Source organism: Eschscholzia californica, unplaced genomic scaffold (genome assembly GCF_041429995.1).
Source record: "Eschscholzia californica isolate CP2 unplaced genomic scaffold, dmEscCali1.0.p SCAF_1, whole genome shotgun sequence".
Lineage (NCBI taxonomy): Eukaryota > Viridiplantae > Streptophyta > Magnoliopsida > Ranunculales > Papaveraceae > Eschscholzia > Eschscholzia californica.
The window spans coordinates 42,869,234-42,895,227 of NW_028238198.1; the positions used below are offsets into that span (position 1 = coordinate 42,869,234).

The window sequence follows — 25,994 nt, forward strand, 5'->3', positions numbered from 1 at the left end:
TATTTTCATCTTGTGTAGCTTAAGTTCTATATTGTGTTTGGGTTGAATGTTTATGGCTTTGAAACAGGGAAATGTACAGCAAGTAAAAGCAGCAAAATAGTGCTGCTGGTTTTCACATTTTGCTGCAGCTTTTTTTTTCTTAAAAACAAACATTTGCAACGGCTCAAAGCCGTTACAACAATTTATTTGTAACGGCTGGTCCTCCCTCACGGCCGTTACAAATTGACTCCCGCTAACAATTCCCGCGCACTCAATTATAACGGTTTAAAAGAGCACAGCCGTTACAATAAAACTAGTTGTAACGGCTTCTGCTCGTTACATTTTTTGTTGCCACGGCACTTATTGTAACGGCCTAGGCATAAATAGTAACGGCCCGAGGCCGTTACAACTACACTTTTTGTAACGGTTTTTCCCTTGTTGTAACGGCTTAAAGTCGTTACAACTAGTCCGTATTTTTGTAGTGAAACCATGGGCATCAAAGTCTATGGAGATAGACCAAAGGATGATAAAGACTCGTTCAAAAGGAGTTTTGAAGAGGTCTGAATAAGAAAATCTCTTGGAGAGAAATTCTACCCAGCTCCCGTGATAAACATGGGAGAGACACTTATGTTTGAAAACATAAGAACGATCATGAGATGATTGTTGTTTACCCGAACATCTGAGAAGTACTTGGAGTACGAAAAGATGTCGTTACCCATACAAGTCAGAAGATTGAAGAAAGTCATAAAAATAATCTTCCAAAACTAAAGATAGGAATCTTTTAAGGGTCGTAATGCTTAGCTAGAAGCCAACGACGATCGTCGAATCAAGAGTTGATTCGCGGCTAACATAGACCGGATCCTACAAGGGTTACACATCAGAGTAGTGATTTGAACGGAGAGAATTGACTAGATGGATAATGGAAAATAAGTGGATTGGATCCATTATTGGTAAGTCCTGAAAGATTCGGAGAAGTCCGAAGAGACAAACATGTCCGAGCCCAAAAGGGAGGCCCGGGAAGGCTTTAGGAAGGTCGGCCATGTGATGGCCAACCTAGGCAACAGGGCCGGCCATGTGATGGCCGGCTAGGCCCTAAGTGGGCCGGCCAAGGAAGCCCATAAAGGGCTATGTTGGCCGGCCAACTTAAGTGACCAAAGGAGGGTATTTTGGGTGTTGCCTAATAATTAGGTTTATGGAATCCTAGTTTGAGTCTAATACCTCTTCTGGGGATTTCTATATATACCTAATTATACAACCTAAAGAGAGAGGCAATTCTAAGTCAAGTTTTGTCAGCTTCTCAGAGTGTCTGAAAGAGTTTCAGAATATACATCTCAGAGAGAGGGAGAGAAAAGGAGTTTTCTCAAGTATCTAGTCAAGAAGAAGAAGTTCTTCATCTCAACCTTCAAGAAGGTCCTAGCTGACTGAAAGGAGGGAGTTCAAGTCATTACTCGGTGTCTCAAGTAGAGGAGCTACACTTGGAGCTCTTATCTTCCAAATACTGGTCGGGATTTAGTTCGTGGGAAAGCGATTAAGAGGTAATCATCTTTCCAATCTAGTTCATTGGTATGTTCATGTATAGATCCTGGAAACTAGTGTTAAACATATAGATGTTTGAGATTCCGCTACCAACACTAGTTAGGTGTATGAGATACCCTAGTACAATCCCCTTCAATACAGCACATCAAAAAATACGCAAATGAGATATGTTGGGCTGCTGGCCTTGAACATATTACAAAGGTGAATATTGGTTATTTAAAGTAGGACGTAACCTTATCAAGGCTGCAGCATGGAGGACTGCGGGTCCCCATGCAGTGACAGGTAGTTTCGTCCTCATCAACATAGGTCTCGCAATCAGTTGGATATGCTTAATGAATGATTCAGCTAGACCATTCTGAGTATGAACATGAGCTACAGGATGTTCAACATTAATTCCAACTGAGAGACAATAGGAATCAAAAGTAATCGATGTAAGTCTCCTGCTCCATCTAGACGAATGGACTTAATCGGATAATCAGGAAAGTGAGCTCGTAAACGAATTATCTGAGCTAATAACTTTGTAAACGCCTGATTCCGAGTCGAGAGCAAATTGACATGAGACCATCTAGTTGATGTATCGATTAATACCATAAAATATTTAAATGGTCCACACTGCGGGTGTATAGGGCCACATATATCACCTTGAATCCTTTCCAAAAATTTGAGAGATTCGATATGTACTTTTGTCAGGGATGGACGAGTTATAAACTTCCCCAATGAACAACCTGTGCAAGTAAAGTCCCTATCTATCAGAAACTTCTGGTTCTGAAGAGGATGCCCTTGAGAGTTTTGTATTATTCTACTCATCATGGTAGAGCCTGGGTGTCCCAGTCGATCATGCCAAATCTTATAAGTATTTGGATCGTGCAACTTCGGGTTAACAACGACATAGGATTCGACTGATTTAATCTTAGTAAGATATAAACCAGAAGAAAGAGCTTCATGTCTTTCTAGAACACGCTTCTGACATGATATACTCGAGGTGATATATAAATATTCTTTCTTATCCTCAGACCCAGTTTCGACGTGATACCCATTTCGGCGTATGTCTTTGAAGCTCAACAGATTCTTCAGGGATCTGGTCGAGTACAAAACGTCGTCTAATTAGTTCAGTACCACGAGGCAATATTATAGTAGCTCTTCCGGAGCCTTCTATAATGCTTGATGAGCCAGCGATAGTAATCGCATTTGCCTCAAATAATTTTAAGGTCGAGAAATATTTTGTATTTCGAAGTATCGAATTTGTGGTCCCACTGTCTGTTAGACAGATATCTTCACCACCTTTAGATATGTTTCTTCCAGAATCCATACCTTTCATAAAATTAAAGAATATAACATTGATACCTATTGTAAAATAAAGTAAATAATTTACAATACAAAAACTAAATAAACAAATCATAGTTAGATAAGTTAACATATTAGTTAGTAAAATCAAATATATGATTAGATCGATTGATTCCTTCAGGGAGACAATATCTTATACATAATGGTGGATCAAGCTCATGAGATTCATCTCTCTAGCTTCAGGCTTCAAAGATGCTTAATACAAATCCACAAAGTGTTTTGCCGTACAACAGGCACGGGACAAACAACTAAGCACTCTACAGTTGTGACAAGCTTCTTCCCGAACCTTCATAGGGTTATTCACCTTATCATTCTTAGGTTCGTTACTATATATTGAGTTTATCTCTTTTCCCACTTCAGGTGATAAAGGGCTTGTCTATAATTTATTCCCCATTTATTCGTGTGGGCTACATATTGGTGGTTTCTTCCAGAACCACTTTTCCCATTTGTATTTTTCTTTCCTTCCATGATCATTTCATAATATTGCAGGTGCTTCAGGCATAGCTGCAGACCCAGTAGGTCGAGATTCATGGTTGTGTAACAACAACTGGTTGTTTTCTTCGTTTAAAAAGAGACAATTAAGAAAATAAAAATACTTGAGAAAACGACGCTCTCGGTATTGAGTCTGCAGGACTATATCCGAGGCGTGAAAGGTGTTTAGTACTGTCAATCACTTACTCATTTCTAACAATATCTCCTCATAGATAAACCTAAATCTGTAACAGAAGATTAATATAGGTTAGTTATAAAAGAAACCAAAAATTTAAATGTATACCTTTCACCAGGCAGAGTAATGACTTATATCGTTCGATCTTTCTCCGATGTTGGTGTCGACAAACGAGCAGAGTAACGACTTATATTGTTCGACTTGGAGAAACGAAGAAATAATGACTTCTCAGCTGGCAAGAGACTCGTGCTGATAACGTGTTAAATTATAATAGATAGAGACAGAGAGAACAAAGATGAATTTCTTAATCTCTCATAATCAACATGCATATACCTCAACACTATATTAGCTCTTACAATTTCTTTCTCGAAGTTGTATAAGAAAAAGGAGAAAATCAAGATGATCAAATACATAGGAAGAAGTGGGTATTTATAGCAAACAAAGGAGGTGGAGATATTGGGTTGTAAAAGTATGTGTCTTTAGGCGGCAAGCAATCTCCTAACCGTCTTAGAGCTTCAGCTCAAAGCAAAAATGCCATTGGATATTATAACCTCACCTTTTGATTGGTTGTTAAAAGAAGTTAGACTATTCCTCAAGGCACATCACCATTAGTCTATAGGCAGCCCAAGTGCTTCTAGTATATAGTATGGTCATCCAAATATATATAACAGTTTGAGTTTTTTTTTTTTGAGAGGAGGCCAAACATGGATGTTAATGGACCATAAGTAGGGCCGAACAAAATAGTAGAAATCTGATATCTCTATGGGTTGGAAAAGAGCTCAGGCCCACCGAAAACCCTCACGCTCAAAGCATGGAAAGTGTATGACCCAACCAACCCAGATAACATTGAAGCTCATCAGAACCTGACCCCCACGTTTTTTATGCCTAGACTACACTCACCCATCATAGGGCCGGTAATTCTAAGGCCCATAATACGGAAGATTTTAGGAAATGACGCACACTCTTAAATGTTAATGCAAAAAAGACTCACTTTGTAAAAATACAATTATAACCCTCCCTGAAATAACAAATGCCAAACAAATCACGGATCCCTTCCCCAAGCTTAGGTTTATAACTCTAAGGCCATGTTTGGAACGTGGAAATCATGTGGGAATGGAATGTGATTTCTGAGAACCACAATCCTAATTACTGTTTAGCTCGCGAAAGTACAGAGAGAATCCTATTTCTGGAAGAATAAGATTCCCTCCAAATGGGGTAATAGCAAACCCAGGGAGGGGATGGGTTTGTGATTCCCATTCCCGAGAATGATTTGATTTAACATTTTTGGACAAAATAATCTTTGATAAAATATTAGAACGACTAATATTAAAATCGTCATTCTCATAATATTTTAACTAAAAAAGTATTAACGTAAGATTTCAACCACCACCATAGTGACACACTCTCTCTCTCTCTCTCGTTTGAACGTAACTGTCCATGTCTCTAGTTTTTTTCTACTCTCTCATTCTTTGTTCATTCAAAATCAATTTCACAACGTTTAAAAAAAATAGTCGAGACCATTATTTATTTTAAATAAATCTTTAAATACAACTTAAACTAGTGTATCGTGTTACTATTTCATCTCTACAGATTTGAATGTATAATAAGAAAGTTGACCTATAATTTATGTAGTTTAAGTAAAAGGATATAATAGGACTTTTGCAAAAGTTTACATTCCTATTCCTAGACAAACCAAACACCAAGTCAGGAATCTATCAGGAATGAAATTTCTATTCTTGGTTGAACCAAACATTAAACTAAAATAATCTGATTCCCATGAATCACATACCATCCCGCGCGCCAAACATGGCCTAAAAGTTTATCTCTTCAATCACTCACTTTACTCTTTCAACTCCTCTCATTCTTGCTGACTTCTTCTCTCTCTATATTTACCCACCAAAGGCCTACATCCACCACTTTAATCTTTACATCTTCTACTTCTCTCTCTAAATTTTTTTACTATCACTCTCCATCTTGAAAGATCTGTTAGCATTAGTCCGGAGATCTATTAGCATTTGTTAGGGTTTCAAACACAAAATTAACTTATTTGGCATCTTGAGAAAGCTAGAGTTGTGTCTGTTCCTTGATTCAACCATTCGGAAACGATCAAAGGGTGTTGCCGTTTGAGAAGAAACTCTTTGAAAGGTATAAAAGGGTTATTAATGTTTTTAGATCTAGTTATTTGAAACTCCATTAATAAAGTTGTTTCTGGTGTTTCTTTATCTTATTTCTTTTTATCATTACTTTCTCATTTGTGATTGACATATCTGGTTTATTTAGAACACTAGGTATAGCCCGTGTTTCAACAAAAAAAAAAAAAAAAGGTATAGCCCGTGCCCTAAGGGCACGGGCAAATGCTTTTAAAACATCATAGGGCACGGGGAAATGCTTTTATAATATCATAGGAGGGTGAAATGAAAATGTACTTACTAAAGTCATTATTCAACTAAAACCATCACATTATAGAAGATTAAAATGGAAAACAATGTACCAACTAAAACCATCATTTAACTTCTTTTGTGATTGCATAGCTCGTCTCTTACATCTAATGAACTATTAGTTTAAGTTAGGTAGGTTAGACACGGTAATTTTAGAGTCCATGGGTATATAGACCAAAATCATATTGATAATAGGTTTATAGACCACTCTTCTTAGATTATGGATTTTTGGTCCTTTTACAAAAAGGGCATAAAGTACGTGTAATTTATTCTATATTACCCAATGTATCCTAATTCAAAAAACCCCGGGATATTTGAATTTCCGAGGGTTTTAGGAAACTTTCCCAAAACCCGTGGGCGTGATTTGAGGAGAATCTATAGAAGCCGAAACAGAAAGTAGATGTCACATTTCATAAAGACAGTTTCTCTCTCTAAACTTCTCGATTTGGTTTTTCAACCAAATCGTCCGAAGATCTCGTTCAGAAACCCTAAAGAGATCGTCTAACCTAGAAAGTTTGCATCCTTTCATCTTCTCCATTTATCTTTTTCATTGAAGAACCTCTTCAGGTGAAAAGGTAAGCTGGTTCATAAAACCCTTTTCGTTATGAAATCGATTTAAACCGAAACGTGAGGTTCTTTTCGTTGAAATCGTTATAAATAGTTGTTGCATGTCATTTTAACTTACTATTGAAGAGGATTTGTTGATTTTGGTAAAGATTTCTCTGTAAATAGGAAGTTTCTTTTCGGTTTAATGGAGATTCAAACATATTTAGGGTTTTTTCGTTCGTTCTTATTTTAAAAAAAAAGGTACAAAATCGATTTTGTTTCATGAAACAAAAGATCTTTAGATGTTTTTGAAGATACTCTCGACATTAAAATCTTTAGTTTTACTTGAAAAACCTAAATCTTCTTTCTAAACTTTTATTTCTGTTTCATAATAAGAAATCTTTGTGTTAAAAAAAACATATAATTTATGGAAAATGGAACCATTATTTTTTATTTAGGGTTTAATGAAATTTTTGATCTTGGTTTAGGGTTTAATGAAAAAGTTGTTTATTGCAGTAAAAGGTTGAATATGGCACCTAAAGGTAAATCCAAATCGAAAGTTACTGAAGAAACAAGCACATTAAAAAGGAGTCCAATGAAGAGAAAGGCCACTGTTGAAGAAGAAGTTGTTAAGAAGAAATCAAAAACTAAAGAAACATCAGTCTGAGGTAATGTATTTGGAATATGATATAATTTATTGATATTGTGAAGCTACATTGATAAATTATGATTTATTTACTTATATGGTTGATCTTTTAACAGTTTATGGCTTGTTGTATATACAAATTTGTGATATACTTTAAAATATTCATTCTGTATATAGAATTTTCCATAATGTTAGGTAAAGTATTCGTACTTTACATGATTTATGTTATAGTTTACATTTGTGTTTTTTTGTAATATTTTGCAGGCTGGTGGTAGTTCTAAAAGTATGAAGTTGAAGGACAAAGGAAGCTCTAGTAGGTGGGTTGATATAGTAGGGGAACAGAAACTAATACCGGAGCAAAAGACATCGGCACTATTCAGATACACCCTCAGCAAACCAATTGAGTTGATCAATAGCAACCGTTCCTATATGACGGAAGAAATGAAGGAGGAGATAAGCAAAACTCCTTTCAGTCAATTGTTTGATGCTATGGCAGAAGGTACAATATTAAGGGAGAATTACACTAGTCGTCCCACAATTGCCATTTTGGATGTTCTTTGTCGATATAAAAAATCGACAAAGAAATTTGTTATTGGGGGTATTGAGATAGAATTCAAACCTGAAGATGTATCTTTGTTGTTGGGAATGCCAATGGAGGGTTCAGAATATGAGGCATTCCCTAAGAAAAATGATCTAGATCTTATGAAGTGTGCGTTCTTGACCAAGTATTTCAAGGAAACACTTGAAGCATCAAGAAACAAAAATATGGGTCTTTCAAGTGCTGTTGTTGGGAATGCACTTCAGAAATGCGTGAGGAACAGTGAACCAGCAATAGAATTTGTTGGTCTTCTAATTATGATGTTTTCGGCGAGCTTCCTGGTTGCCACTTTGGCTGGTTTTACTGTATTGCCTAGCATTTATAAGAACATCCAGTCTAGAAGAGCAATCAACAGGGTGTCATGGCCAAGAGCCATACACTCATATATGATGGAAACGATCGACAAACATTCAGAAGACCCAACCAAAGCATCTGGTTGCTTGTTACTGTTGCCTGTGAGTAAATTTTTTACAACCCTCGGTTATATAAATTGCATATTATTTCATATAAAGTATGAATAATTTACATTTCTTTTTTTCCTTTAGTTCTGGGTGTGCATGCATACTAATCTGTATCCGAAAAATGCACTGAATGCAACAAGATACCCAAGGTTCTTGAGGTGGTCTGTGGATGGATTTAGAAATGGGATGGAAAAAGATCTAGCTGTAGTGGTGGTACCTGAGGAGGTAAAATCAACTTTTTATCTGTACATTCATTGATTGAAATTTAAATTCTGTACAAATATGTAATATTTGTTTAAAAAGTATATGTAATTTATAATAAATTATATATACTTTCTTAACGTTGTTGAATTCATTTACATAACACTCTGTTATTTATGTAAATTTATACATACAGGTTTATGAGGATGTTGTGGATGATGTGAGTGAAGAAGAGAAGGAACTGTTAAAGTTTACTGAAAAGGTAGTTGTGGAAATACCTTTTGAAGAACAGTTGAATAACTTGGAGATGATGGAAGCCCTGAGTAGAGAAGTGAATAAACAAAAAGAAGAATTAAAGAAAAAGGATGAGGAGATTGAAAGTTTGAGAAATGAAGTAACACAACTGAAGTTACTTTTACAGTCTGAACAGAGGGATGAATCATTGATTCATAATGATTATAATGAAGGAAGTGGAAGAGTTAATGTGGACCAGAATGAGGAGGAAAATAATGTTGGGGAGAAAGATAATGTCAATGATGAGAAGATTAATGGAGTACAACCGGATGATAAGGTTCAGGAAGAAGAAAATGTTGAAGAACAACAACAGGAAGGTCAGTAATTATAAATACTTATACTGAATTTATTTATAATTGGTAGTAAATTGTGCATACTTTACAGATACATTTATAGTCACAGTCAAAAATGATATATACTGTTTTGTAAATTTTATTACAAATGATTTCTTTACACATGATTTATGTTGTCAGATGATGATGGAAACGTGCCATGCACAACCATTGTGTTGGTGCATAATGAGGAAGAGCAGAATTATAGTTCAACTCCCAATTTTGATTTGGGAATAGATTTCACAAATGCACCCGACTTCACCGACGTTGTTCAAGTTGCAAAAACCTATCAAGAGAATGCTGAAACAGATAGTCTCATAGATGATGACTTTGTCCAGACAACTCCAACCACAGTAAAGAAGAAGAGAACAAAATCAAAAGCTGTTAAGGGGGGATCGGACAAAACAGTTGATCCGGTTGAAACACCAAAACAGAATTCTCTTATTAAGAGAATCAAACAAGCTCCCAGAACAAGGAAACTCACTGAAAAGGCCGAACCAAAAGAAATGGCCGAGAAAGAAAAAAAAAAGGAGATTGCGAAAAAGGAAGTTGTGAATGTTGAAGAACAAGATAAAAAGGGGAAGGGAGTTTCGATTGATGATGATGAACCACTTAGCAACTGGAAGAAGAGCAAAGTTTGGAAGAAAGTGAAAGACAATGAGAAGGGTCTGCTTGAGGAGTTTAACCAAGTAGTGAAGATGAAGTAATGAATTAGAAGTTTAATACTTGTCTTTGACTATGTTATGAAATGTTTTGTTGTTTGTGTTACATTATGATGATTGTAACAAACATAATCTGTTATCTTTAATATAATATAAATATTTTGCTATAAATTCATACTTTAAACTAACAACAATTAACATGCAGAACAATTGTATGGGAATCAAATCTGACAAGTGATGTTAGAGGAAGAGAGGTGAATTGGCTTATGATGAACTGTGAAACCGATGCTCAGCTTATAAATTGGTGGTCAAAGCATCTATCTTCCAAAGTTTTAAAAGGGGCTGGACAAGTGTTCGTTCTCGCTTCTGAATTATGGGTAAGTTTTAATTACAGAATTCATAATTTCATAATAGAAAAGTTTTTATCTGTATACATTACATGTTTTGTAAAGATAAAAAGTTTAGAATGATTAGAAAAGTATGTATAATTTATTCAGTATATGTGTTTTGTCTGTCATAAAGTATGAATACTTTACTGAAAATTATTCATATTGATTGATACAGTATGTTGTTTTTATTTGACAGACGATGATAAATTGCAAGTCAGCTCAGTCAAACATAGACCCCCACCTATCAGATCGGTTAATAAATGAGGCTGAAAGAGGGCGTATATCTTATATAGTTGCTCCAATGTGTCATTCGATGAGTACAGATGTCAGTAGGGGTATTCATTGGACTTTGTTAGTATTTGATTACTTTGATCAGTCTTGGACCCATTACAACTCGTTGTTCTTTGACATAAAGCTCCGTAAACAATGTGAAGAAAATGCTGCAAGATATGGACAATACATATTAGATGTGCTTCACAAAACAAAATATGTGAGTCCTGAATTTAAGAAAAAATGTAAGATTTCGAAGACGCCGTATGATCATCAACAAGGAGAAAAGTAAGTACATAATATTTCACACTTTTGTGATTGCTGTAATGCATACAGATAGTTATATAGTTTATAAATTATTTTGTGGTTTCATATTAATTGTTATATCAATGATTGACAGTGCGGATTGTGGACTATTTGTTATGCTTCATATGGATTTAGTATTTATGAAACATTACAAATGGGCAGTACCGGATGAATACCTTGTGCACGATTGGATTGAATTAGCTCAGCGTAGAAGAGCGGAAGTGACGTACGAGCTATTGAATGAAACCAGAGATTTGTGGAAAAAAACTTTAATATAGTTTAAATTAAAGTATGGTTTTATTTTTTCAATTTTAAAATAGTTGTAATGAATTATATTTGACAGTTTGAAGTATAAAATATTTGGATGGAAACTGTAATTTTTAATTAAAATATCATATTTGTTGAAAAAATGTCTGAAATTTATCAAGTTTCTTCCTTTAATTTATGATACAAACATGAATAACGTGTTGATAAATAACGGGTTATGTACTACACACGTAAAAAAATGAAATAAAGTACGGACAACATGAGACAAAGTATGGAACTTTAACAATAAATAACAGTCAATTTATGAAACAAAACAAGAACTTTTAAACAGAACAAATATGTAAATTTAAAGTCTGTACAAACTTTAACTAATTTGCACCAATTACATCAATTGTACTGTATTTGGTGTAATTGGTGTTCTTTAATATTAACCACATATGTTAGGCAAGGTTCATACCAAAACCGCTAAAGTATAACCTTTTGATAGAGAATAAAAATAGAATAGTGAAACAAAACGTAGGAAAAAAAGATTGAAAATTTGAATATTATGTGGATTGAAAGTGTAATGTAACATATTTAAATACATCAAATGTTTACCCTACATGTTTTGCGATTGTGGTATGAAGGTTGCTTACACCTACCACATATCCTTAATTTTCTTGGCATATTTCCCGAGCTCTCGATCCGTACTGTTCTTGGACGACCTGGTCTACGACGAATCAACGGTGGGAGAATTTTGGTAGCTTCATCAAAAATCCTTGGTTCATCAACATTGGATATAGGCATTATATGTTCCTGGTAAGTCTTCACATAAGACTCTGTTGTCCAAATAGGATCGTAAAAACAATCTTGTTGGTCTTCAGACAAGCTTTTAATACACAACATTGCGTGTTCACAAGGAACACCATCAACTTGCCACCTTCTACAAGTACAAGAAATCTCTAGAAGATTAACACAATAAGAAGGTTCTGAGTAAACCTCGAATATAAATGGGGCTGCCTGGGCAATATTACAAGTTGCAGCACTATCATATTTTGCTTTCAACAGATCAGTGATGGTTGGACACAAGAATGTAGTCCATTTTTTAGACAATTCGCGTGCTGTGTTCATTTTGTTCATTATATGAATACGAATTGCCTCCAACATTGCTGTAATTGGTAGTCCACGAGCATGACGAATCTGATTGTTAAAGGATTCTGACAGTTGAGATGATATCGCTGTGTATCTGTATAAAACAAAAGTATGTAAATTTTATTATATTTTATTATAAAATGAAAATTATTTTTATAAAGAATAAATACTGTACAGAAAAGATGTATAACTGCTGTGCCAAGTATATGTAATTTGCGTAACAAAATCTGTACTTTATACGGTAAAGTACATAATGTTCTAAAAAAAATCAATAAAGATAATGAAATGAATAGACTATTTTATCTGATCGTACCTTATACCGGGAAAGAAAGCATCTGCCCAAGAAGAAGGGTCTAAGGATTGAAAAAATGCAGCAACTTTTGAACCACCCATCTGTATCATCTGGTTAATAGTTGCGTGATATTCAGACTCGGGAAGAGCTCTAGCAGCCTTGAAAATTAATGTTTGGAAGAATTTTGATTTTCTAGCTCCATTTGCCAATCTTAAATTCAGATTGTTCCTTAGATGCCAAACACAAAACGAATGGTGTGCTGTCGGAAAAATGTTCTTAACACCGTTGATTATACCGTTGTGACGGTCTGAAATAAAGATATAAGTCTTTTCCATATTCAGAGCATTGCGCAAATGCCTTAGAAACCAGTCCCAATTTTGATCATTCTCAACATCAACCACAGAATATGCTAACGGAAATAGACCTGTAATTTGAAAATATCTGAGTGAAAGTACTCTGTATTTAAATATTTATAAAGGATACCACTGTAAAGTTTTCATAATTTATGGTATATTTAAAGTAATGTACATAAATATAAAGTATGAAAAGCTAAAAAAAGCATGTATATTTTTATGTAAAGTATTCATAATTTACTGTAAATATATAGTAATTTACACAGAAAAATGTAATATGATGTTGAAAAAAGTGGATACTTTTTATATTAAGTTTGATAAATTTATGAATGTTCAGAATTTACCATTGTTACCGTCTTTAGCAACAGCAGCCAGTATGCACCCGTTAAAACGAGTTTTGCAAAAAGTCCCATCAACATATAAAACTGGTCGACAATATTGGAAGCCAACTATACAAGCATGTGGTGCAATGAAAATTCTTTTAAATCTCCGAGACACCTCGTCAACTTCAAGTTGTACTATGCTGTTTGGGTTGGTACGTGAAAAGGCATCAGCATACCATCTAAGTTTTGCATAGGAACCTCCTTCTTGACCAAATGCTTCATTCATTGCTATTTTCTTCCCCTCGTAAGTGTAGTAATATGGAAGTTGGACAGCGTAATTTTTCAAGAAATCTTTCTTCAGACTTGCTGTGGAACGATCTGGACTTCTTGTAACCTCATCTAAAATAAGTTTCCCAACAAATGAACTGTTTATTTTTGGTTTCTTGTTCTTCTTAATGAAATCTTCACAGTCATGTTTCATTTCCATGTCTTTCAAAATAAACATAGATTCGCATTTCAATGGAGCACATCCATGTACTCTCCATTTGCAATCTTCAACAGGACATACAGCAGTTACCCGCTTCGAATCATTTTTAATAAATTTAAAATCATGGCCAGTATTTATACTATATTGCCGAAGAGCAAATCGAAAGGCTTTAGCACCCCCGGGAAATAATTGACCAAGTTCAGTAAACATTTTATCCCAACCATCGGATTTTAGTATCGTCTTCTTGCTTTGTAGTGATGAATCTGCTTGAATCTCCATCTGTTCTGTAAAACAAAATATTAAATTATTTGATATTGATTTTATAATTATGGATATTTTTCAATACAGACAAATTGTTAAGCTACGTAAACAATTCAAAATGTACAGAACAAATTACGTACTTTGTTCTGTATGTATGATAATAGCAGTCAATTGTAAAAAAAGTACGCATACTTTGTAGCATGCAAAAATATAATTTATACCTATTACAAATTTTTTTACTACACTATGTAAGAAAGTATGTATAATTTGTAACAAATTTTATATATGTACATGTTATTTACAACACCATATTAGTAAAAAGTATAACTAATGTAACATAAAGTATACATAATTTATACTACATACAAAGTGTTTTCCATACGGATCTGAGATGAACTAACTGGAATCTAATACACATCATTATCTGTACTATCAGTTCAATTTGATCTGAAGATAATAAAAGATGTGAAACATCTAAATATTTGAATGAAAACATCAGATCTAGATTTCATGGATTCAATAAAAATGAAACAGAAATATCAAATACATGAAAGAACACTTTAGCTATAGAAGATTACAGCAAAAATACAAATTCATATTAAATGATATGAAAAAGATGAACATTTGATATTTATCAAATCTTCAATATGAATCGTTAAACTATAAGCCAATATACATAAGATTTTAAACCTGAATAGTTGTGGCTAGAATAAAGATATAATCAGTAAAAACCCTAAATAACAATGGAGGTTGTGATGATATCTCTTGATTGAATACTAATCAATGGAGTTTTTTACAGCTGGGCGAGAGTTTAATGAATGTTTAATGAAGATTTCATTTTTAGAGAGATAGTGGGAAAGTTTCTGGATTTCGGTTACGGAATTATAGAGAGAGTTGTTAGTTACATAAAAAACGTGATTGGAGAGAGAAAGTTGAGATAAATATGGAGAGAAATCTAATACGGTTTAGAATGAAAATCACGATTAGATATTAAAAGAAGGTTAATATAGGTATTACATATATAATAAGTATTATATGGATTTGTGAAATCTCTCTAGATGACACTAAAAGGACCAGATATCTATTATGATTATTATTTAGGTTTTCAAATCCTTTTTAGGATTATAGAGGATTAAATCTCCTATTAGGACCCTATTTTTGGTCTATAGACTCAAAAATTAGTAATTTTAGTTCATCTTTCAATACAAAATTCGTAAACCTATTATATAAGATAAAACAGAACTGTATAAATGGTTGAATTCATTCATTGTTTAAAGGAATTCTAACAGGGTAACACCCAAGGTAAAGTCTTTAGCATCTGAAGGTTAACAATTTAACAACAATGACACGATCTTTACAAATCAATACAGCTCAAAAGAAAACAATCGTAGCCGTCACGACGATAAGAAAACCTTAATTAGTATACAAGTGGTAAGTACATGAAAAAAATGGCTAAGAATCATCTTAACAAGTAGAAGAAAAGAGAATCGGAAAAGGAACATGAATCGGGCAAACCAGGAGAGAGTTTAGAACTTTGCTATAGATTAGCTTCTCTTACGAGAAAGATCTGAATTTTAACACGCGCAACCTCCTCCTCTTTGTTCGGTTTCTGAAACTGCATCTGGGATGGTATTAAAGTATCTGCAGATGAAAGTTTTTCTTCGTCAGTCAAACGAACTAAACAAATCAGATGAAAATCATAGAAAACAGTCAAGTAGAGAAGATAATAAAGAATTCGAACACCAGGACATGTAACCAAATCATGATAACTTCAACCTTTCAGTGAACTTATAACTAAATTGACGCGGGGAGTTTCAAACTAAATACCCATTTTCGCAGGTCAGAAGAATTTTTGTTTAGTGAAGCATGATCTTGATAAAAACAATAAGTGGAAATTTTACTCTCAATTTAGTTTCTAGTTCAGCCATGAGCCAACTCATATACCTCTTAAAAACCACAATCAAGTGGGAAGTCCTTTACCGTGTACATGAATGTGGTTTACGAACAAAGTCAACCGACCAAACATGGGGATGTGGCAATGTTCTAAAGGAGCTTCAAATTTATCTATGTAATAGACACAAACCCTCCGAGTACTGCAAATCCATTCATAAAAAAGTCATGCACACTTAGAAAAAGAAGAAAAGTAACAATGCATAAACTAAAAAACCATCTCATTGAGTTTACTTACATATCTTGCTCATGTTCTTTCATTAGTGCAGTCTTTGCAACACAAGTAAATGCATCATCAACATTTAAGTTCTCTTTTGCGGATGTCTCGAAGTAGGGTATGTTCCACTGTTTGCACACCAATCCTTTGCTTTCTTCTCAGAGACCTGCAGGAAGATGGGTATTTAGAAGCTTATGATATATAAGATAAAACAAAAGAAAATAAAATATTCTATTTATTTATTTTCTGTTTATTATGCTGTCACTCCTTACCACTCTGGTTGTTTCCACAGTCTACATCAACCTTATTTCCGAGTAAGACAAATAGAAAAGTTTTGAGGTCCACTGGACTTGCCTGAAATACAAAACCGATGCAAACAAAATTTAGAAATAAGAACACAAACATGTAAAATGATTCAATAATCATAGGTCAACGTAGTTTTTGTTGACACAAAAAGACATAGAACCTCATTATTTAGATTTGACTGTGAATCCACAAAAGTTTGAGGATGAACGATTAGAAGATATTGTGTCACGTAGTGTCTCAGAAAAATATGTGTCAACTTAGCATCGCCCAGAAGGTTTTACAAAGTTTAAGTAACATGTAGATGATTTTAAGGCAGAATAGCAAGAAAATGAAGTAACCAATCACCACTTTCGGAGATGTGAACATCAGATTGGCTCAAGATGAGGCGATATGAATTACGTTAACTTAGGCATAAAGGATAGTGTCAACTTCATAATTGAAGAAGTCATAGACTCACAAAGGCATTCACATTCTATTTCAGACCTTTGAACATATTCAGTACATAGACTTTTGGAATTTGAATATGTGAAATGAATCCAATGAAATTTCGTCGTGGCTACTTGCTATAGAGTAGACCTCGCTACGAGAGTCCTACTCGGACAGGCTGAGAGTAGGTAGAGTTACTTGAGAGTACTCGGCCTTGAAGGTACATACAATTTTAAGTATATGTCAGAAAAAAAGTGAAAAAGTGCTATGAAATTGTATAAAAAATTAGTTTCTTCTGGGTCTCAACTCTATAAGATAAACTTGTATGCAAAATAGAAATCATAAAGCTAAACGATAATTTCAATGAAAATGCTTTCTATTTTACTAAGTTACTCGGACTTGGAAGTCCTAACCCTACTACAGTGAAGTACTTGAACTACACCAAGCATGGGGAAAATCTCCACTCGCATAGGCTCTACCCTGACAAAGAACGAAAAATTCAGGGGAAAAAAAGTATATTCAAACAATACAAACTAAAGATATTTTATATGAATCCAAACAAAGGGATAAAATTGTAAGATTTAGGATGGAGACTCCAACTGCTCTACAAAGTAGGATGCCCTATATAACATTACAAATAGGTTTGAAAGATTGCAACACTCATAAGGCATCTCATACAAGAGTAGAGACTCCAATCATTTCAAATAATGAGAAAATTTTGTTTTCTTTCTCATGTTTTCTTATTCATTTTCAATTTTCAACGACAAAAGTATATGTGGTTTATTTTCTGAACACGGATGAGTTCTTTTCAATTTGACAGCTTTCTAAATCTTGATCAGATGTAGTTTTTAATCTCTCAACTATAACCAAAAAAAGAGGATAATGGTATGAGTTTAGTTAGGCATTTTATCAAACACTTAGTGTGTGACAAATGTCTGAGTATTACCAATAGTAAGCAGCCAAACCAGTTTGACCGATTCCTTCCGTGACCTCTTCCGTTGTAATCAAACTATAAAAAAACCAAGATATTTCTAACCAGTAGTGTGTCATAATGAACTTAACAACAAAAATCGAATGGTAAAAATTTTCATCTAAAGAAGCTAATCCTAGAGCACTGAGAAGTATCAGATTACCTTACCAAACACTCACATATGGAAAAGTAGAAAGAGGTAAAATCAGATTAAGCCCAACAATTCCGTAGCAAACTACAACCATGTTATATATTCATGAATCAGGATATATTTCTCATAAACTTACAGATGACACAAGAGCCGTGTGTTGAGAACTATCAATATAGGCAACTACGCCGGCCAATGCCTTCAAGCTCTACTGCCGAACAAACACAAAAGTGAAACTTAATGAAAAAAAAAATATGATTAAATTACATAAGCTGCTGCACGAACACAGTTACAATAACATATAAAGTTGAAAGTGTACCACAAGCATTGCTACATCGTCAGCAGAAAGGCGGTCATTACGGCCAATAACCATTATCAGCTGGTGATAACTTTCTGTATCACCCTAAATCACAGAATTCACAAAGATTTTAGTCTCTCTGAAATGTAGTGCAAATAAAAAACCACAATAATAAGGTTAAATTTAGTAACAACCATTACAAAGTTTGATTCAAACATGAAATTAACTCTCTTTGCCAGAGAAGATTGAAAATTGAAACAGAGAAAATCAAACATTCATCTTTACAACGTTGTCTTTGCCCGCCCCAAACGGAGCAGTATTGGTTCGTATTACACTTAAATTTCATACCTGAGGTACCCATATCTAGCCGAACAGAATCATAAAGTTATCTAACATCTATTGACTACTCTAATATGAACATGATCCTCACCTCATAAACAGCTCTTAGGGGGAGGTCGGCTAGGGCACCACGAATATGAGATACCAAATCAGAATCACTCAGATCAACCTCAGACATTTCAACATTATCATCCATATCGTTTGCTAGTTACATTCCCATACTTGTTCTAGTTTTGGGTAGTCCTTGTAATACAAAGATGAAGCAAACAGTGAATAAAGAAGTTTCATGCTAGAGAGAGAGGCAGAGGGCGATGAAGATGAACTGGTTCTAATTTTGGGTAGTCCTTGTAATACAAAGATGAATCAAACAGTGAATGAAGAAGTTCCATGGGAGAGAGAGGCGGAGGGCTATGAAGATGAAATAGTGGGAGAGGAATCGAGCTTGAAGCCTTGAATGAGGGATAACCATCGACCTTCAATCAACCGTTTAGATTCAGCCATTTGAATCGAAGTTCCAATTACACGTGAGATTCACTTGAAGGGCAGAGATGAAAAGAGAGACGGTTGTGATTGTCAAATACATACGTGGATGTCCAAATCAGCTTCCAACTCACCACCTAGCATTTATTTTGTACCAGTCAGCACAAAATAAGTTATGTTTTGTTATATAGACTAGGGATAACCCGTGCCCATAGGGCACGGGCCATTTGTTTGATATTAATGCGCGTGACAGATCACTAAAATTTTGTACTCCAAATAGTGTAGCATCCATATAAAATTAGTGGTCATTCTAATAAAAGTTCTAGAGTTGAATCAATTTGAAAAATAATAAATGGTGAATGGTATTGAATTTTAAGAAATTATGGTCAAATAAGCTAATAAACGAAAATAAAATTTGTAAACACCTTATATCTACATCATCTAATTGTTTGATATTAATAACACAGAGTTTTATATATAAGGTAATCACATGGAATGTAACTGGACTTACCGGAAGAAAGTATAAAAATGGTGTTCCCTTGTTCATTCACTACTATAATTTGGGTGAACGAAATAATTAATCTTAGTACATATCGTAATATGTATCTGAAAACTTATGAATCTGTATAACAACATTAAATATTTAACAATATATTCACTTTCGTTTTTTGCCACAATTAATTGCATCTCACGAAATATTTTATCAGTATAAGATGATCAAATGTATTTTTTGAACCTAACAGAATAAATTAGATCAAATGAAAAGCAATTAACTGGTGATTTATGAATAAAAATACACTGAGACGGTCTCCTTCGACATTAAAGAAATCTAAATGTGCCATACCTACAACTCTATCCATTGAGTTCCACAGGAACAAAGAAAAGCTGTAATCACGAAATACATTCCTAAATGGAACCTCACTTAGTAATCTTAATCATCAAAGCTTTAGCTAATTACGAGATGTTTATTTGATGAAACCGAATTGAAATCATTAGTAATATAAAGGTCTTGGGTTATCTTTCCCTTAAAAAACGTTGTCACCTCCTCAAATGCTTCAAAGACCATTTGAACCATTCAAAATGTCGAAAATAAAAATCTTTTACAAAAAGGGGGATATCTGGAAGATCTAAAGAAACTAAAAATTGTTCTACAAAAATTACTCTAATAACATGTCAGTACATGTTTCTTAATAAATCGAGTAACTAAGGGAGGTTTGTTCATCAAAACAACTTTGGTACGTCAAGTTTGATAAACATACGTCTCATCAAAAAGTTTGATAAACATACCACCTATTCAATAATAAAATGAAGAACATAACCAATTATTCAAATAGTAGCAACGACAGTTTATTAATCAACTATTGGTTTGAATATATGAAAGTACATATAGATGGTGAGATTGTAATTTCCTAATACTAAAACCCCACATAAACCTTTATTAACTTTAATCTTTAAACAGAAAAAACTTTGTAAGAGATTGAAAATAGAACAACCTCGGTATCTTAAGAGGTCCTCCGAAATGTTCATCTTCTAATGGCAGATTGAGAATGAGTTTTGAAGAGAAAGTAGATTCATCAAAAACCTAAAAAATGAAATAGATGTGAGGAAGGATCTCTCGAAGTCTGGGTTTTATGTAGAGAGATCATCGGGTGAAGAATGGATTTGGAGAAGAAATGGTAACGGTAACAGATCAATGGGCGCATTGATTTTTTTTGGGAAGAGACGGTAACCGCTAGAGATGAATTAGTGCATCAATTGTTTAGGAGGAAAATTTGGACATGGCTTCTTCTAATTAATTTCTTCCCATTAATTTCACCTCACCTTGAAAATGCTAGGGCAGTTAATTTCTGCTCACTAACCATGCTAAAATGATGGTGTAGATTCATTTTAGTGATTCTCTTTCATATCACCCTAAAGATAAATGAGAGATGGATAAATAGTAAAGAGAGACGTTACAATTGTTTGCAATAACTTTTGACTATTGATTTGATGAGAGTGTTATGTATAAATTTAATGAGTGGGTGACGTTACAATTGTTTGCAATAACTTTTGGCCATTGATTTAATGAGAGGGTGATGTATAAATTTAATCCGTGGGTGAATAAATTTGTCAATCTTAAGGTGGGTAATAGATCAAAGGGTGAGTATCTTATCAAAATTACAACCAACGGTCGGATTTGCCTTTTGGTTTGTCCCAGTCAGCACAAAACATTGTGTTTTGTTATATAGACTAGGTATAGCCCGTGCCCATAGGGCACGGGCAGGTGGTATCATCACATAATAAAGGATTTAAATGAAAAGCAACTACAATCACCATTCAACTTTTTTTCCTGATTGCGTAGTTTATCTCATACATTCGAATCATATCAGTACGAACTACTAATTTGACTCATTAAGTAAGTTTGATATCGTAATTATATGGTAATACTATAAGCATCTAAATGACTCCATAACGTAGTTGGCCTGATAGTTTGTTAGAAATGGACAGGCTAAGGGTGAGAGAAAGAGAAGGGGTTTAGAGAAATAAATAGTATGTGAGAGGGGAATTTGGATGTAGAGATGGAACAGAGCTGGGGTGGGTTAAATGAGGAAGGATGTGGAGAGACAGATGAGATGGTGTCTTTACATGGGTTAAAAAAAGAGATTGTCTGGAAGCTATTACAGAACCTCACCTTCTGTCCATATTAATTGGGTCATTTGGGTCCTCATTGGTGTCAATTACTGTTCGAAATGCTGAGGCTTTCATGAGCGAATAATCCCTATAAAGTATAAAAAAAAATGATAGAGAACAAGAAAATCCAGACATACTCTAGACATACATCCTATGTGGCTTGCTGTGACTAACAATAAAATGGCTACAAGTTTGAAACTTGCACGGTAGCCCTCTTATTCTCTATATAATATAAAATGAGACAGAAATGTAATAGTAGATCAATACCTACATTATAAATGAGAAAGAACTTATACTCAGTGTCGTTATAACAATTTTTACACTACGCCGCAACCTCTGCATTTTGTTGTTTGTGTACCGTAATAAACATACAAGGTCTTCAACAATTTCTATATTCGATAAGTTGACTATACAAGCATTTATTCATCTTTAATTGAGCCCTCCAGTTTGCATAGAGTTTGACTTCGAAATTACCATAATTACATGAATGTCTAACTCATCATGATCGTTGTGTTTTATTTGTCAAGTGGAGTGTGAATGAATGTCTGAAGTGAAATTTGAGGTGTTGATCCAAGTTATTCCCTTCTGAATATGATAGATTTCTATCTGAACCAATTTTCATTTACATCAAGACTAAGAAATAAAAAATGCATAACAAACACCATAGCAGAAACAGTCTTTAAGAGACAGAATTAGTAAAAGAAAAAAAAAATAGATGTTTGGGTGAAAGATCTTCGAAAGTCAAAGATCACCAATTTAGCTCCTGTTTCATCTCTTGACTGTTTAAAACAAAAAAATGTTACGAATGTATCTCTCGAAATGCATATAATGTAGTATGCATATCGATGTTTTCAATGCTAACATATTAAGTCGCCTATATGGTTTCGTGTTCTAACTAAGGGTTCGATCGCTGCTAAAACCGATGGAAATATTTCCTTTTATCTGATTTGGTTGTATAAGCTTGAAGACACAAACACTACCTACTTCAATATCGTTATGCCAAGTAAGTGCACATCATTGCTTTATAGTTGAGAAAGAAATCAGGATGTGTTCCATTCCAGAAGTGAGGCTGCTGAGATCTCATCATAATGAGGTAGACTCGTTGAGTTGAGCAATTAGGGAAAGTAGGCACTTGTGATACTCATCATAGTTGATCATAAGCAGTGGCTTATACAAGAAAAATAACAAACCAAGAAGAAAAGTAATCCAAATGCTCTTGACAAACGTAAGATGTTTAACAAGGAAGAGTAGGAGATTTGGAGTCATACCTTAAGATCGGCCATCGTTGTCTCCATAGATCTTGTACAGTATACATTACACATTTCAGTGATTTTGCTCTGTTCAATCCCAACCATTTTATTCATCAACTCCGAAATATATCCCACAAAGACGAATTATAATTGTATAATAAGAGAAACGCCGCATTCTGAAATAAAAAGAGACATCGACCGTGCATTTCATATCCCAAGTTAACCAAACAAAAGGATTTGCACTTGCAAAATCAACATCAACAACCCTTAAAACGATACTTTAGTTTGTTTCAGAGATGATAAAGGGAAAGGGCGAGTTTCTTAGGAGCTTATTCTATGAAAGGATCTAACCTTCTCGTATCTGGAACCATCTGCATTGGCTAAGTATAACCTCTTCTTCCATCACATAATGCCTCAAGCAGAACCAACCTTTGCCTATTTAATTCAAGAGAATGGGAGATCACTAGTCAAGTGAACTGAACAACAAAAAACGCACAAGCTTCTGTGTGCGTAAGGCTGTTACGATGTGTCCTTTAATAATAAAGGATAGTTGAATGAATTTAAGCATTCAAAAAGTTATCAAGCCCAATGCCTAAAGGTCACTAATATAAATGGGGAGGCTTGAATAAGTAAGTAAAATGAAAATTAATGCAAAAAAAGTAAAAGGAGAACAACAAAAAGATAATTAAAAGAAATAAACATACCTAAGATAGTAACGACAAACAGTTGCAGCTTCATCTTATAAATGAGCATCCACTCGAACATCAGGAAGGTCTTACGTAGCTTTCCTACTGTTGTTGAGTGAGAGAAAGCTCCAACCATCATTTTATATAACAAAAGAAGCAGAAATACATCTGCAAGGAACAGAAAGAAGATTTGTATAACAAAAGAAGCAGATAGGACAACAAAAAGTTGCATAACCCAGAGAGAGAAATATGACTATGTTTAAGACTTCAGAGAAAGATTCCAATGATTAAAAATACAAATCGGATACACGACTACGAAGTAGTATTCTCTTTTAGTATTTCTATGAAAAAGCAGACAACAAAATAAGGTGAGTGGGGGAATATATTTAAATAAGAAGAACAACGCGAAATGTGTTAATAGTATTCCAAGAAGCTTCATTTTTCTTAGACAATTCATAACTGATCGAACACATATATGGGAGCTTCTACATAACGAAATTGAGATGCAAAACTACATAACACAAATAAGACAAACGTCGAATTAGATGCGTAACTAAATATCCAAAATCAGACAGAACTGGTGGAGAAAAATTTCTTACCCTCATGAAACGAAGATTTGTATAATGAAATTTTGAAAAAGAACCACACCTGCAAATAAGGAGATAGAGATAAAATAAGATACAAATGGAAAAAATTTAATACCCGAGGAGAAGGAGATTAAAATGAAATAGGGGAAGTGAAAGATTTTATAGAGATGGAAGGTCTCATCTTACTGAAAAAAATTAATACCAGAGGAGAAGGAGGTTAAGATGAAATAGGGGAAGTGAAAGATTTTATAGAGATGGAAGGTCTCATCCTACAGAGATACACTATTGATGTCTAAACATGTAAGGTAAGGATCAGTAAAGGTAACCTTCACATATCATATCTATTTATTACCTAATAGTCAAATTACTCAATACCAAACTGAAGACTTCACTTAATTGAAAATAAATCTAATGAAGCAACATAAGGATCAAGTGATACAATATATAAAGTAAATCATAGCTTCTTCAACCCAATTACAAACCAAAGAAGGTTATTAAGACATATTTTACCATGTTGAAGCATCGATTTTTTTGGGGAAAGAGATTGGATATGGTGGAAGGGGAATTTCTTCTCATTAATTTCACCTCACCTTAGAGATTGGATATGGTGGAAGGAGCATCGATTTAATTTCACCTCAAACAGTAAGTACAAATAGAACAATGGGAACATCAAACAATTCAATCAAGAGAGAGAAGGAGAGAGAGGTATACCAGGTACTGAAGAACTTGATAGATTGAGCAGCAAACAAAAGAAGTAGGTTGAATCGAAGTATCCGCGGCATCAACCATTTTTGTTCCATTTTTGACACTATCGAACGAACGATTTTGGTGGGAAATTAGAGAGAGAAGGAAGAAGGTGGAAATCAGGGCAGTAATGATGGTTTTTCTCATTAACTTCACCTCATCTGAGATGCTAAAAGCAACAGATGGAATTCTCAAAAAAAAAAAAACGGCAGCAGATGAAACATCATTCATTTCACCGTGGAGATTAAATGACTACTTGGATCGTTGGTAACGGAAAGAAGGGTCTAAGCAGATCAGACGGGGTAGATTTATAGTTTTGTTTACTTTCTTATGGGGGGTGAACTTTTTCTTTTATTTTTAGGTAGGTAATGGATTTAAAGGTCAAGACTTGAGAGAAAACGCAATGAATGGACGGATTTGTCTTTCAGCTTGTCCCAGTCAGCACAAAACATTGTGTTTTGTTATATAGACTAGGTATAACCCGTGCCCTATGGGCACGGGACAATTGATTAACGATAAGTCACTAAAAAATCATAAACTTACGTATCTCATTAAGTCGATATCTACTTGGATATGGTAAATCAACAAATAATAATTGAAGATTTGTCGAAAAGTAAAAAATTGTTGAGCTTTATAAGAATAAAAATCTAAAAAGCAAAATTCAGTAAAAAAAAACAATAAAATTAAAAATTAAAACAGCACAATAACTGTTCCAACAAATGAGAACTCTTAAAAAGACACAAGTATTTGACACAATCATAATCATAATTTTCAATGATCTGAAATAATTAACTTAAATCCTGCAAACCCACAAAAACTAAATCAGATTACACTATTTTAAGTGAGCTACTAACAAAAGTGAAAAGGTAAATGAAGTCCAAAAATGTCAGAAACTGTCGAAATGCTTCCAAAATAAAATTTTCAGATGTTTCAAAATCATTTCAGTTTTTGGGAGAAGATCCAGAGAGATATATTTTGCGGGGTGAAATCCAATAATATTTGAATTAGAGCGTAACAACAATGTCATAGGACCACTATTGTCTCCACAAGCAAGTTGAACCTTGTGTTTCATTGTTAGTGGACAACAGACAGCAAACCGGGCCTGCATCTGCAAATCCCCCCCTTTACCAATACCATAAG

At 34.2% G+C, this 25,994-nt stretch overlaps 3 protein-coding genes across 24 annotated transcripts; all 3 read right to left on the bottom strand.

Moving 5' to 3' along the window:
- Positions 1–11,742: 11,742 nt before the first annotated feature.
- Positions 11,743–13,321, bottom strand: LOC147566977 (uncharacterized). Its single transcript, XM_086656344.1, has 5 exons — positions 13,057–13,321; positions 12,602–12,783; positions 12,381–12,517; positions 12,074–12,161; positions 11,743–11,877 (listed from the first exon to the last, which is right to left on the bottom strand). The coding sequence occupies exons 1-5, from the start codon at positions 13,319–13,321 to the stop codon at positions 11,743–11,745; spliced, it is 807 nt and encodes a 268-aa protein (XP_086512470.1).
- Positions 13,322–15,026: 1,705 nt separating this feature from the next.
- Positions 15,027–18,911, bottom strand: LOC147566978 (uncharacterized). Of its 7 annotated transcripts, XM_086653568.1 has the most exons (9): positions 18,529–18,911; positions 18,120–18,203; positions 17,940–18,008; positions 17,629–17,691; positions 17,114–17,162; positions 16,223–16,304; positions 15,972–16,116; positions 15,764–15,876; positions 15,027–15,424 (listed from the first exon to the last, which is right to left on the bottom strand). In XM_086653568.1, the coding sequence occupies exons 1-6, from the start codon at positions 18,631–18,633 to the stop codon at positions 16,255–16,257; spliced, it is 420 nt and encodes a 139-aa protein (XP_086509694.1). In that variant the 5' UTR covers positions 18,634–18,911; the 3' UTR covers positions 15,027–15,424; positions 15,764–15,876; positions 15,972–16,116; positions 16,223–16,254. The 7 variants fall into 7 exon arrangements, 4 of the variants coding, with proteins under 4 accessions (XP_086509694.1, XP_086509696.1, XP_086509695.1 ...); XM_086653570.1 differs by lacking the exon at positions 17,114–17,162 and having other exon boundaries at positions 15,728–15,876; XM_086653569.1 differs by lacking the exon at positions 15,764–15,876.
- A 2,846-nt stretch (positions 18,912–21,757) lies between these two features.
- On the bottom strand, positions 21,758–25,330 carry LOC147566979 (uncharacterized). 16 transcript variants are annotated; one of them, XR_015230638.1, is made up of 6 exons: positions 24,822–25,151; positions 24,123–24,171; positions 23,542–23,691; positions 23,189–23,272; positions 22,856–22,924; positions 21,758–22,193 (listed from the first exon to the last, which is right to left on the bottom strand). XR_015230638.1 is itself a non-coding variant. In XM_086653573.1 (5 exons), exons 1-5 carry the CDS (start codon positions 25,083–25,085, stop codon positions 22,911–22,913), a joined length of 561 nt encoding a protein of 186 aa, XP_086509699.1. In that variant the 5' UTR covers positions 25,086–25,151; the 3' UTR covers positions 22,151–22,910. The 16 variants fall into 16 exon arrangements, 6 of the variants coding, with proteins under 6 accessions (XP_086509699.1, XP_086509698.1, XP_086509703.1 ...); XR_015230635.1 differs by having other exon boundaries at positions 21,758–22,189; positions 22,856–23,013; positions 24,822–25,149; XR_015230633.1 differs by having other exon boundaries at positions 22,856–23,013; positions 24,822–25,149.
- Between the last annotated feature and the right edge of the window lie 664 nt (positions 25,331–25,994).

Excerpts from the sequence above, each read along its gene's own strand:
- LOC147566977 (XM_086656344.1), bottom strand. The coding sequence starts at position 13,321 with ATGAATGAAGCATTTGGTCAAGAAGGAGGTTCCTATGCAAAACTTAGA. Across the intron at positions 12,518-12,601 it reads CAGCACACCATTCGTTTTGT|GCTGCTAGAGCTCTTCCCGA; the intron begins GTTTGGCATCTA and ends TTAATTTTCAAG. Across the intron at positions 11,878-12,073 it reads CAATTACAGCAATGTTGGAG|AGATTTCTTGTACTTGTAGA; the intron begins GCAATTCGTATT and ends TTAATCTTCTAG.
- LOC147566978 (XM_086653569.1), bottom strand. The coding sequence starts at position 18,633 with ATGGATGATAATGTTGAAATGTCTGAGGTTGATCTGAGTGATTCTGAT. Across the intron at positions 18,204-18,528 it reads CCCTAAGAGCTGTTTATGAG|GGTGATACAGAAAGTTATCA; the intron begins GTGAGGATCATG and ends TCTGTGATTTAG. Across the intron at positions 18,009-18,119 it reads ACGATGTAGCAATGCTTGTG|AGCTTGAAGGCATTGGCCGG; the intron begins GTACACTTTCAA and ends GTTCGGCAGTAG.
- LOC147566979 (XM_086653572.1), bottom strand. The coding sequence starts at position 25,085 with ATGAATGATGTTTCATCTGCTGCCGTTTTTTTTTTTTTGAGAATTCCA. Across the intron at positions 24,172-24,821 it reads ATCAAGTTCTTCAGTACCTG|GTGTGGTTCTTTTTCAAAAT; the intron begins GTATACCTCTCT and ends CCTTATTTGCAG. Across the intron at positions 23,692-24,122 it reads CAAATCTTCGTTTCATGAGG|ATGTATTTCTGCTTCTTTTG; the intron begins GTAAGAAATTTT and ends TGTTCCTTGCAG.